General features: G+C 34.3%; 1 protein-coding gene across 1 annotated transcript in view; it reads right to left on the bottom strand.

The window, feature by feature from the left end:
* Positions 1 to 14,267, bottom strand: part of CMC1 (C-X9-C motif containing 1) — an 81,848-nt gene that overhangs the window by 53,397 nt on the left and 14,184 nt on the right. The window contains exon 2 of the mRNA XM_002916206.4: positions 3,540 to 3,629. Coding sequence (XP_002916252.1) covers positions 3,540 to 3,629 — 90 coding nt within the window. The remainder of the gene's footprint in view (positions 1 to 3,539; positions 3,630 to 14,267) is intronic.

Here is a 14,267-nt window from a genome sequence, read left to right as displayed (position 1 = left end):
CTAGAATTTTCCTTCAGTTTCATTCCCAACATAGTCAATGTTTATTGTGTTAACATCTAAAAATACACTTCGGTAATTTTAGTGGCTCTATTCACTGCCAATATCACTGGAAAAAGAAGAATACTATGAAGTTTAGTTTTCTATCTAAATCAGTTAATCACTTGCTTTTCTGTTATATATACTCTACCAACAGTTAATAATCTTATCTAAGTGTATATAATAACAAGATCAGCATTCTCAATTCTGTATCTAAACTCTAAGTCAAGTCACCTTTATTCATCAAATCAAAGTTATATTCCAAAGAAAAAGTGATAAGTACTATTTTTCTACTAAAAAAAAACCCCACAAAAAAGCATATTTTATAAAGACGAAGATTGTCAAGTTGACACCAGTTTGATACGAACACTGCTTACTTGTTACCCAGAAGCTGAGATTTTCTTGTTTCTGGTTATAGTTTTCATTATTTGAAATCACAGTTACTGTGACTTTCTAAAAATTCACTGTCGAATAAGAATTATGAATTGTAAATAAAAATTAAATTTTAGAAGCACTATGGCATACGACAATGAAACATTCTAAATGTTATCAACTACTTAAGACAAATCTTAATTGTGTTTAAACATAAGGCGAAATGTGCAACTCAGACTAAATCAGTGTATAGTAAAATCCAACAGTGTATATATAGATAATGAAGGTATCATGGAAACTGGTTAAAAATTATAATGAAGAGAGAACTAGTAAGAACATAGCAACCTGGCTGAAATTGATATTCATTAGGGTACTCTTCACATCAATAGGGAGCATTTGGACTCTGTGGTCTTTATCAGTGTCCCAGCTGGTAATGGTTGAAGGTTAATGCCTTACCCCATTCTGTTCAATTTTTTATCCTAATTAGCCCTCCAAATCTATAGCTGTGAGCACCAAGTGTCTGTGCTCAAAAGAAACTAATTAATGCTAGCAAATTAGATCAAGTCCAAAGATCCAACAGCCAAACTCTTAGTTAAATGTTCCTTGTTAATAGGAAGTGTAGCTGTCAATAACTGCTGTTGGTGACTATAATGAGGCATCTTTCTTTCATTGAAAGTGATTTCATTTCTCTTTGTCCCTGGAAAAGCTGTTCCATTCCCTTCACAAACCTAAGCTGCTGGCAGTCTGACCCAGTTCTTATGATCAGCTGGGTTGAAATGACATGCAAAAAATCAAACAGAAAAGCCCTCCTACATAATCAGGTTTAAGGCATTTAGCAGAAAGTCAGATCACTTATTAAAATTCCTATATCTTTATCCAAGAACTATACAATGAGCACACATAATGCTTTTATACAAAATCCTACGATTATTTAATAAAGCAAAGGCTATAAATAGTAAATAAACTACAAGGGAAGTGTCCTGATTCTAAATTACATCTCATTCACTTCAAATGTAGCTTTTCTGCTGCTTAATACCAATGTATGCTCTTTACTAAATCACATGGTTAAGTAAGAAGAATACTAAAGAGTACTGTTTTATAAAATAATCAATTTTAGATTCTATAACACTGTTTTAGACCATATGGCCTAAAAAAAAATCAATATTGGATTATCTATAAAAGATTCAAATATTCAAAAATCAATTGTTATAACATGTTCTAATAGGGACAAATGCATTGAAATAATGCAAGCAGATCTCAAATTTTAAGATGCTTGCAGTCTTCAGAAGATTTTGAGTATATTAAAAAAAAAAACAAACCAAGTCAACATCCTAAACCACTCTGGATAAAGAAGCAAAAAATAAACATTTTTTCTGTACCACTCATTAGATGGTTGTGCAACACAAACTTGTAAATACTTTAAAGTTATACTCTATTTCTTTCATTTAAAAAAAACAGAAACAGTTTCACTGTCTAGGAGTAAGCAAAGGCAGTTCTGAAACCCAAACCCAATTATTCTGCATTTGCATCTGAATCATGTGAGTAAAAACTCAATCTGTAATTGAGTTAGCTAGCTTTTTTCATTCTAGATATCAGAATATTGTGTTAAAAACAGCATAAATACAGCTATTTATAACTTTGAACTAATATAGCAGTAATAAGTCAATCTTCCTGATAGTGAAAATTGAGCCTTATAATTTCATCACACACATTGTTAGTTTCCATTTCCATCCTCCTTCACCTGAGTCAGGGCTTTTTTTTTTTTAAGATCTGAGGCAAGTGGAAAATTATCTCTTGAGACTATCAACATGACACCTGCCAATTCCAGGGTTCCACCGAACCCTGTCTGCAGGTGGCAATGGATTAGTTTCTTCTGATACCCAGGGGTGTGGGTGGAAGGAGGTGCTCTGATTAAACAACTTATTCACAGTGAAAGCAAAACTAGCATCATAGGATAATACTAAGTAATTATTGATAACATTATTTATGGATGGATTTACCTTAAATCTTATGAATGGATCTGAAACTGGAATAAGTCATAAGTCATCTAAGAAACAGGAATGACCATCACACAATGTCCATTCTGAAGGATTATTCTTCTCTTACTGCTTCAATCCATGGATTCCAAAGGTCATTCTCGAAGGAGAATAGCATCAGAGGGACAGAAATGTTCCCAGCATCCAAACATTACTGACACGGTCTTGAAACTACAGTTGACACAGCCTGGCTCCCCTGTAGAGAAACTTGCTGATGGGAATTACAGCCCATCATCCTCATAAAGAATCACTGAGGTCCCTTAAGGAAGACGACTACAGGGAAAGGTGAAGAAGGGGAGCCAGGAAAATAGTCTGTATCAGCAAAAATTTTACTACTTCTTCTTTTAGATGGCCATTTCAGGAGGTAGATTTGTTTAAAAAGACATTTCTACAGTAATAATGTCCTCTGCTTTTCTAATGACTCTCCATATATGGCCTCATTTTTCACCTTCCACTACTTAGTTTACATGTTTTCACTAAATATTAATCACCAGCATACCTGGTGATTACAGAATACAGGAGTATCTCACGTTAAGAAACATTTTCTAAAGAAAAGATACATATGTGGTGCCTAAAGCATGCACTTACATAAATATCTCCCATTTAGAAATATAAAAGATAGAAAAGTAAAAATTAAAAAAATAAAAAGACTAACTGTAAGTACTACTGAGATTCCATTAACAATTCAGTAATAGACAGTGGCACCAAAGAAACTCGTCTTAGAATATATAAGAATAAGGTGATGAAGAAGAAACAGGTACATGTTACATTTGAGGGTTCTTCTTTCCCTATCAAAATCACCAGAATAATCTGTTTCTCTAAATTACTCATAACCAAGTTTTCCTCTATAAATGTAACTGTACGTCTGGGAAAAAATGTTTTTTACTAGTAATTTGGGAGAGTATTTTTAAATTGTAAATGAATTGAACACCGTCTGGAAGTTCTGAAAGCTGAAATACTGGTATCTCCATGAAAGGGTGAGAAGCAATTCATACATATTAATTCATTGACTACTTGACTCTGAGGCTAAGGATTAAATTCAGATCATATTATTAAAAAATGTATTTGATCTTTATATGAATATTTGAATCTTACCTTGAACTTGTTCAGAACATCTCTCTCGGGCTTTTTCTCTCATTATTTTAGGGATCAAAACATCCTTTTCGACATGTCTGAGATGCTGCTCTGAAAAAAATAAATAAATACAGAGATCTTTCTTTAATATAGTGAAGTCTCAAGTAAATTACCAGTTTAGGGAAAAAATAAGCACTCTGGTTTACTCAAAATGAAAGCCTATACATATATACTAAAAACTGACTCTTACAACCTCATAAAATTGAGATTATTTTAGTAAGTAAAAATGATTCTAAGTATTTTTTTATATACAACAGAAAAAAACGTGGGACACAAGCAAAATGTTTCTAAAAATTTTTACAAACTGTATTGCAACACTTTCATTTGATAACATAGTCCATGCAGTCTTGTCAAAATTAAAAGTCATAAACTAAAACATTATAATTTTCCTCCTTAATATAATCCACAAAAAGAGGATTTTTATCAATACTGAGATTCAAGGATAGATGAACAGATCCAAGATTAAGAGACACATGAATAGTTTCTCAACTTAGTAATAAGAGTAGCCTAAGAGGGACGCCTGGGTGGCACAGCGGTTAAGCGTCTGCCTTCGGCTCAGGGCATGATGCTGGTGTTATGGGATCGAGCCCCACATCAGGCTCCTCCGCTATGAGCTGCTTCTTCCTCTCCCATTCCCCCTGCTTGTGTTCCCTCTCTCACTGGCTGTCTCTATCTCTGTCGATTAAATAAATAAAATCTTAAAAAAAAAAAAGAGTAGCCTAAGAAAGCAAGAACTGGCAGAAGAAAAAGAAGTACACGTGCATATAAAAACAGAGCACGTGAGACTTCTGTGCATTTTAAACAAAACAACCGCAATTAGATTAAATAGTAGACAGAGCACCTACTCCAGAGTCCTACCAGCTCCTTAAATTCGTCAAGTCCTGAAAACCAAAGGGGGTAGATGTCCTCATAGAAACCAAAATAATCGGGAATCTCTTTGAAAGACAAAAGGCAGATGAGATCAGATTAAAGGAGGTAATCATATACTCAAGAGTTTTTCCCCAGGAAAAAACTGATGCCAAAGTGGGGACTGCTCCACGCACTGAAGCGGCAAACATGGGAAGAGACTTCCCTGAAGGAAACCAAAGCATTATTGGTTGAAATCCCTCATTAGGAGCAAGTGGGTCATCTCTTCTGCTGCCTTTAGACCAGGGGTAAAAGATGTAAATACATGTACTATCCCCAAAGGATCAGGAAGTTTCCCAGTATCTGGTGACACCTAGGAAGGCCAGGAACCCCTAAATATTTCCTGGTACTATGTGATTCCCAACCACCTCTGGATACAGGCAGCTATGAACTGAGAGTATTTGCAGAGAGTGTAAAAGGGCATCTCAAAAAGAAAACAAAATCAACAACAACAAAACAGCCAAGAATCACCTAAATTTGACAGACAATACAGTGAAAGGGGGAAACCAACTGTAATTAATCAAGAAATATCCAAATCTTGGAGAGTTAAAAGAGTAAAAAAAAAAAAAAAAGATTTTTAAAGTATAATAAATATACTGAGGTAAATAAAAAGACATGAGTCCTCAGACAGAAATGGATTATAGATCACCTACGTGTGCTCAGAAGAAATATCTGAAAGTCAAAAATCCTAAAAGCTTCAAAAGGGGGAAAACATTAGCCACACAGAGGAATGAGAATCAGATTTACATCATGTTTCACTGGCAAGACCTGGATACATGAAGACAATGGACAAGAATGAATTACTTTATATCCAAGGATTCCAAAGCCAATTAAGAGTGCAGTTAAAGTTATTTTCAGATATGTAGGGACTGAAACCTCTTGCAAATCCTACTGAAATAAAGTGACCCCTATTGTGCAACAAGCCATCAATCAAACTTAGTGGTGTAAAACAAACATTTTGTTATGGACAGAGATCCAACAGGCTAGAACTTCAGAAAGGCAAAGCAGAATTGACCCTGCTCTGCCTCACAGTATCTGGGGCCTCCTCTAGAAGAGTCAAATGACTGGCATTGACTGCAGCAGTTGCAAAAGCTGAGGCTGGAAGATCTACTTCAAAGATGACTTCTTTCTTCACTTGCGTATTTGCCTGCTGGGCTGGAATGGCTGATAAATGGGCTCAGTGAGGACTGTAGACTAGAGCACCTGTACATGGCTTCTCCATGTGGCTTGGCTTCTCCCAGTGCAGCAGCTCATGAGAGGAAGCAATCTAAGAAGGAACGTCTAGAGAGCAAGCATTCCAAGAAAACCAAGTGAAAGCAGCCTGGCCTTTCCTAACCCTGTCATAAAAGCCATAAAGCATCACTCTTACCATGCTACATTGATCAAGTCACTAAGGACAAGCTAAAGTCAAGTGCAGGGGAATTAAGTCTCCATTCTTTCTTGCAAGGCCACATCACAGAAGAGCATAAGGGCTGGAAAATAATGTTGTGACCTTTTTTTTAAAACAAACCCACCATAAGAAGTAATAAAGAACACACTCTGCTAAAATAAAAATGAATCCATGATGTACAAATGTGAAATACACAAAACATATTAGAAAAACATATTTAAGTTTACATATTAAAATTGTAAATTACTTGAACCATATCATCAACTACTTTGACTTACAGAATACTCCCCTTAATTACAGTTGAATATTAATCAAGATAAACCAGAGTCTGGTTTGTCTCAGTAAATTTAAAAGAATTCAAATCTCAGTAAATTTAAAAGAATTCAAATCATACAAAGCATGAAGCAAATCTCAGTTAATTTAAAAGAATTCAAATCATACAAAGTATGTTCCCTGACACCAGTGTAATTAAGTTAGAAATCAGTAACAGAAAGTTTCCAAATATTTGAAAACACTTTTAAATAACCCACGGGTCTAAGAAGAAATCAAAAAGAAAATAAGGTATTTTGAAACAAATGAAAATGAAAATAAAACATATCATAATTTGTGCGATATAGTTAAAACAGTACTGAGAGGAAAATCTGTAGCACTAAAAGCCCACAATTGAGAAAGAAGGATGGTCTTAAATCAATGACGTAAGTTTCCACCCTGAGAAACCAGAAAAAGAATAAATTAAACACAAAAGAAAATAAATAATAAAGATCAAAGTCAAAAATCAACAAACTAGAAAATAAACAAAATAACAGAAAAAGCAATGAAACCAAAGCTGTTTCTTTGTAAAGAGTATTAAAATTGATAAATCACTAGCCAGGAAGAAAGAGATATTGCAAACATTAGAAATGACACACATTTTTAAGTGAAAATAATGTTTTCAAATAATTTTTAAATGTAGGCCAATAAAACTGACAGCACAACCAACCAAAGCTAACTCAAGAACACACAGATAGATAACCACTATAGCCCTGTATCTATTAAAGAAATTAAATCTGTAGTTAAAAGCTTTCTCCCAAAAAATAATTCCAGACATAGCCTCACGTGAATTGGACCAAACATTTAAAAAAGAAATAACATCAATTCCATACAAATGCTTACAGAAAATTGAAGCCCGCCAGCATTACCCTGATACCAAAACCAGACATTACAAGAAAACTACAACCCAATATCTCATCATCAACATAGATGCAAAAATCTTAATGAAAGATTAGCAAATTAAGTCTAATAATATAAAAGGATAATACTTCATGACTAAGTGAGGTCTATCACAGGATTGCAAGATGTACTTAACATTCAAAAGCTGATAAATGTAATTCATCAGATTAAAAAATTAAAAAAGGAAAAACACATGGTTATCACAATAGACACAGAAAATACATCTGACAAAAAAATCCAACATCCATTCCTAATAAAATCTCCCAGTAAAGCAGGAACAGAAGCAAACTTCCTCAACACTATAAATATCAGCTACAGAAAAAAACCCACTAACATATTTATTAGTGAAACACCAAATGTTTTCCCTCAAAGAGAGGGAACAAGGTAAAGAAGTCTGCTTTTGCCACTTCTATTTAACATTATACTTGATGTTCTAGACAGTGTAATAAAGTGAGAAAAAAAAGCTTCTGGATTGAAAAGGAAGAAATAAAACTGTAGTTATACAAAGGTAATATGATCATCTGTCTAGAAAACCCAATAGAACCTACAAAAAAGCTACTAGAATAAGTGAGTTCAGCAAGGTTTCCAGATACAAGATTAATATACAAAAATCAAATGGAGATGACATCAGTAAAAAAATAGCTTTAAAAAAAAAGCCTGGGTGACTCAGTCGTTAAGCATCTGCCTTCAGCTCAGGGCGTGATCCCAGGGTCCTGGGATCAAGCCCTGCATCGGGCTCCTTGCTCTGCTGGGAGCCTCCTTCTTCCTCTCCCACTCCCCCTGCTTGTGTTCCCTCTCTCACTGGCTGTCTATCAAATAAATAAAATCTTTAAAAAAAAAAAAATCAATGAAGGCTCAGGGAACTGCAGGACCAAAAAAAAGTAAAAGAAAAAAAAAAATCTATCACTTATTTTACCAGAGTCTCAGAAAAAAAGGAAAAAGAATGCAGAGACAAAAAAATATCTGAAGAAATAATGGCCGAAACCTTTTTAAATGAGGCGAAAGTCATAAACTTATTAATTTAAGAAAAGCAGTTAAAAATGCAAAGAAACTATACACATAATCAAACTTCTGAAAATGAAAGGCAAAGAAAAATCTTCAAAGCATCAGAGAGAAATATAGGAGAACAAAAATTCAAAAGACAACGGATTTCTCATAAGAAACCACAGATGCCAGAAGAAAGTGCATCATATTTTCAAGTAGTAAAGAAAAGAACTGTCAATCAAGAATTCTATATCCATCAAACATTCTTTGGGATTGAAGATGAAATAAAGACAATTCAGATGAAGGGAAGCTAAGGTAATTTCTTGCCAGCAGACCTATTTTCGAAGAATGGCTAGAGGAAGTTATTCAAACAGGAAGGATATGGTAACAAGAGGAAACTCAGAACAACAGGAATGAAGAAAAGGTAACAGAAAGGTAAATAAACCATTCTTGAGTTTTAAATATTATTTTTGACAGAAGCAAAAATCATAGCATTTTCAATGTATATAGAGGTAATATTAAGGATGACTATACCATAAAGGGGACACAGTAAAGCAACTTTGGTGATAGCAAGACTATCTATATTCCACTTAAATAAAATGTTCATGCTGGGAGACTGTAATCAAACTACGTACATACAGTGTAATCTTTATACAGATTACCACTAAAAATTTTTTTAAAAAAACACTAGATAAACCAAATGGAGTATCAACAAATTGAAAGTATTTTCTCTGACCATAATGGAATCAACCAGATACCAAGAACAAAAAGTAGCAGGAAAATCTAACACTTGGAAATTAAACAGCACTCTTCTAAATAATTCATAGATCAAAGAAGAAGTGTCAAGAAGAGCAGAAGAATACAATGACCTGAATGAAAATAAAAACAAAACTTACTAAAATTTCTAAGACAAAGCTAAAGCAGTGCTTGTAGGGAAATTTATAGCATTAAATGTTCACATTTAAGAAGAAAGTCTCAAACTAATAATCTATGCTTCCATTTGACAAAATTAGAAAAAGGACAAAATGAATCTAAAACAAGCAAATAAAAAAATAAAAATAAGAGTGGAAATCAGTAAAACTGACAACAGGGAAACAAATGAGATAATCACACTGAAGTGTTTTTGTTGTTGTTTTAGAAAAATCAATAAAACTGGCCCAGATGGCTTCATTGACAAAGTCTATGAAATATTTATAGAATAGCACCAATTCTATAGTCTCTTCCCAGCACACTTTATAAGACCAGCATTACTCTGATATCAAAAGCAAGGCAATATTAAAAAAAAAACAACAGACCAATATTCCTCATGAATAGACTCAAAAATTCTCAACAAAATATTAGCTAATCGAATCCAGCAATAGAGAAAAAGAAAAATATACCACATCGAAGTTGGGTTATTCCAAGATACAAGGTTGGTTCACTATTTGAAAATCAATCAATGTGATCTATCATATTAAGAGTCTAAAAAAAGAAAACCATATGATCATACCAATTGAAGCAGAAAAAAATAATAAATACCATTTGTTAAAGACAAACAAAACTTTCAATAAACTAGGAACAGAAAGGAAATTCTTCAGCCTACAGGGTGTCTGCAAAAATCATATAGCTCAAAAATCCCATACCACACTTAAAACACTGAATGTTTTCCTTCTAAGAACAGGAATATGGAGTAAAATTGCACAGAACTATACACATACATATGCATGTATATAAAACCTGGTGAAAACTGAAGAGATCTATAGTCTATAGGTAATAGCATTATACCAACTTTAGTTTCCTGCTTTTGATATTATACTACAGTTATACAAGAGGCCACCACTGAGGGAAGCAGTATGAAGGGCATGTAGGACTGTATATGGTATTTTTTGCAAATTCCTGTGAGTCTCTAATTGTTTCAAAATAAAAAGTTAAAGGAAAAAACTTCTATAAGGAATCATAAAGAAAATCTTCATGACCCAGAGTTAAAGAGTTCTTATATGACACCAAAAGAAAAAAAAATCAATAAATTCAAAACTTCATCCAAATTAAAAATTTTCACTCTACAAAAACTGCTCTTACAAGCCACATAGTGGGAAAAATTATTTGCAAATTTCATATCTGAAAAAGGCCTTGCATCCAAAATATATAAAGACTTCTTTAAACTCCAACAGTAAGAAAACAAACCATTTGGAAATGGGCAAAAGACTTGAACAAACACTATACAAGGAGATATAAGGATAGCAAATAAACATATGAAGAGATGCTTAACATCATTAGTCACTAGGGAAATCAAAATAAAGTTACAAAAGTTACCATTAAAGACCTCTTAAGATGGCTAAAAGTAATAATACTAAGTGCTCACAAGGATGCAGAGTAACTGGCTCTCTCAGACACTCCCAGTGGGAACATAATGGTACAGGCACTCTGGAAGATAATCAGGCCGTCTCTCATGAAGTTAAACATACATTTACCATATGACCCAGCAAACACTCGTCAGGATTTGTCCCAAGAAATGAAACTACGTTCACACAAATTCTGTGCACAGGTGTTCACTGTGGCTTTACCTGTAATAGCCAAAACGTGGAATTAACCCAAAAGTACTTCAAAAGGTGAATAACAGTTCATCAAGACAATGAAATATTACTCAGCAACAAAACACAATGAACTGATATACAACAAGAGCAGCAACTTGGAAGGATCTCAAGCACATTATATTGAATGAAAGAAAGACCATCTCAAAGGGCCACATATTATGATTCCATTTATGTAAGATCCTTACAGTGACAAAATTAGAGTGATGGAAAACAGATCATTGGTTGCCAGTAGTTCAGAGGTAAGGAAGCAGTATGACTATTAAAAAGCAAACATGAGGGGTTTCCTTTGTGCTGATAGAACAGTTCTGTATGCTGTGACCATGGTTACTTGACTATTCAACAGCAATAAAATATCATAACTACACATACACATACACACACACACACACACACCCCCATGTAAAATCTGGTAAAATTCAACTAAAGTATGTACCCGAGTTAGCATACTAATGTCAATTCCTGGTTTCCTTAGGTACAATTAATTATAGTAGTATGTCCCAACTTTTTTCCATTTTCACTCTAAAAGGGCCTTTCTAGAGATTTTTTTCTAATGTCCCCATGAAATGTTAATACCACGGACACATTGTCTATCTATTTATATGCTGTACGTATAACAGTACTTCATACATTAAAAAAGCAAGATTATTTTCTCCCTTCAATAACAATTTTTGCCTCTTTGAAGGCAATACCATACTCACTGAAGACCTATACTATGGTTATGAGAGATAGTATCATTAGAAAAAGCTGGGAAAAAGGTACATAAAAACTGCCATGTTTTGCAACTTGATGCATTAAACTATTTCAAAATAAAGTTATAATTTTAAAAAGCTTAAAAGTCAAAGAGTAAAGGACCTAGAATAACTAAACACCATTAAAATAGGAGAACAAATTTGGATGACTTACACTACCTATTTTCAAGTGATTACAAGTCTCACTACAAAGCTACAGCAAACAAAGTGGTGTAATGCTGGTAGAATTAGGATAAACAAAGAGATTCATGTAACAAAATAGAGTCCAGAAATGTTTCCACCTATATACTGTCACTCTGACAGATTCACCAAGGTTCCTGAATGAAGAAATAAAAGCATTTTCTTTTCTTTTTTAAAATATTTTACTTATTTGAGAGAGCAAGTGAGAGACAGAGAGAGAGTGCAGGAGCAGGGGGGTGGGGCAGAGAGAGAGGAAGAAGCAGACTCCTGGCTGAGCAGGGAACTCAATGTGCGACTCGATCCCAGGACGCTGGGATCATGTCCTGAGCCCAAGGCAAAAGCTTCACCGAATGAGCCATCCAGGCGCCCAATAAAAGCATTTTCAGCAAATGATGGTAGACCTGGATAAAAATGGAGGGGGGGGGAACAGCCTAAACCTTCTGATCTCCTACTTCACAGTACCCACAAAAACTAATTTGCCACAGATCATAAACCTAAATATAAAAACAAAAACCATTAAAGCAAAAAAACACTTCAATTCCTTGGAGTAGACAAAGATTTTTTTAAAGAAGACACAAAGGGGGCGCCTGGGTGGCCCAGTCGTAAGCGTCTGCCTTCGGCTCAGGGCATGATCCCAGGGTCCTCGGATCAAGCTCCGCATTGGGATCCCTGATCTGCTGGAACCTGCTTCTTCCTCTCCCACTCCCCCTGCTTGTGCTCCCTCTCTCGCTGTCTCTCTCTGTCAAATAAATAAATAAAATCTTTAAAAAAATTAATAAAAATAAAGAAGACACAAAGGCACTAAAAAAAAAAGATAAATTTAATTTCATCAAATATAAAATCTGTTCATTGAAAAACACCATGAAGAAAATTAAAAGGCAAGCCAGGAGAAAGGGTTCACAGTAGGTAGATAGATAAAGATACAGAGATTGGTACAGATCTGTATCTATATATAGATACACAGATATATTTGACAAAAGACTTCAATTTAGCATATATAAAGAATTCCTACACATCAATAACAAAAATACAACCAAATAAAAAAACCAATAAGGGACAAAAGGTGTGAATGGATTCCTCAAAAACAATATATACAAATTGTAAATATGTAAATGAACAGGTGTTCAAAATCATCAGTCATTAAGAAAATGCAAATGAACCCCATTATACCATTTCACACCCACAAGAATGACTAAAATAAAAAATACTGACAACGCCAAATGTCAGAACGTGGAGCAACTGGAACTTTCATATATTGCTGGTAAGAGTGTGAAAAGATTAACTTCTTTGGAAAACTAATTGTTAAGTTATAGTTAAATAAACACCCAACCTACTTTCCACTCCTAAGTATTCATTCAGCCAACGTAAATGACAACACATTTCCAGAAAATGACTTGTACAAGTCTGTTTATGGAAGCATTCATACTAGCCAAAAATTGAAAACAACCTAAATGCCCAACTAATACTACTCAGCAATACAAAAGAATTAATTAACTAGTGATACCCTCAGCATGGGTGGAGCTCAAAAACTCTGCTGAGAACAAGAAGCCAGGCACAAGAGTAAATACTACATGACTGAAGAACAGGAAAAACTCTGTGGTGATCAAGACTAGAACACCGGTTATCTATGGGAATTGAGATAACACTGGTTATCTATGGGGGATGTCTTGATTCGGTTGTACACATTTATCAAAATTTAATCTATAAACTTCACTGTATATTTTACCTCAATTTATAATATATTAGCTTTAAAAACAGGACATATACCTGCACTCATAGTGGGTGATTTTAACATATAACTATGAGAAATTTAATAATTATGTAGATAAAAAGTTCTGTAATTTTCTCCTTAAAGATACTGTTCATCTTGTATTAGATTTATTTCTACCGGGAAAGGTATCTTTTCATAAGTAACATGTAATTATTTGTTGTTGGTTTCACTTGAATTTTTATATTGCCCTTATAACCAACACAATCTTACTTAACTCTCATTAGTTCTAATAAATTGGCCATAGTCTCTTCTAATTTCTATGCAGACAGTCACAGGGACAGCTCTGCTCTTTCTTTTTAAATTCTTACTGGCCATGTCCTTTAGAAAAATGACGAGTAGAAACTAACAGCACCTCTGTCTTGGATGCTCAAATTCCATTTAGAATTTTTATAGTTATCTTCATGTTGAGATTTGCCTATGATTTTCCTCTGTGTTGCTTTGGTATCACAGTTACATTATCTAAACAATAAACTAGGGACCTATCTCTTCCCTTATATTTTCTGGAACATTCTGTATAAAATCAAGATCATTATCAGTTCCTTTAAAGTTTGGTAGAAACTACCTGTGATTGTCAGTTTTATGAATCAACTTGGCTAGGCTATAGTCTCCAGCTATTCAAACAAACACTAATTCAGGTATTGCCAGGAAGGTACTGGGCAGATGTGATTAGAATCTAAAATCAGTTGACTTTATGTAAAGGATTTTATCCTCGATAATCTGGGTGGGCCTGAAAAGCCTGAAGAACAGAACTGAGATATTCCTGAAGAAGTCCTTCTGCAAAGGCAGCTTTAGCTCAGAACCAAGAGTTCTAATGCTGACAGCCATTCTTCCAGATAGCCTGGCCTGCCCTACACATTTCAGACTTGCCCAACTAGCTCCCGCAGTCACATGACCCAGTATCTGGCCATATGTCTGTGTGTATGCACC

This window comes from Ailuropoda melanoleuca, chromosome 6, assembly GCF_002007445.2.
Source record: "Ailuropoda melanoleuca isolate Jingjing chromosome 6, ASM200744v2, whole genome shotgun sequence".
In the NCBI taxonomy this organism is placed as follows: Eukaryota; Metazoa; Chordata; class Mammalia; order Carnivora; family Ursidae; genus Ailuropoda; species Ailuropoda melanoleuca.
The sequence above is the reverse complement of the archived record's forward strand: the minus strand, read 5'-3'. Positions and strand labels throughout refer to the sequence as shown.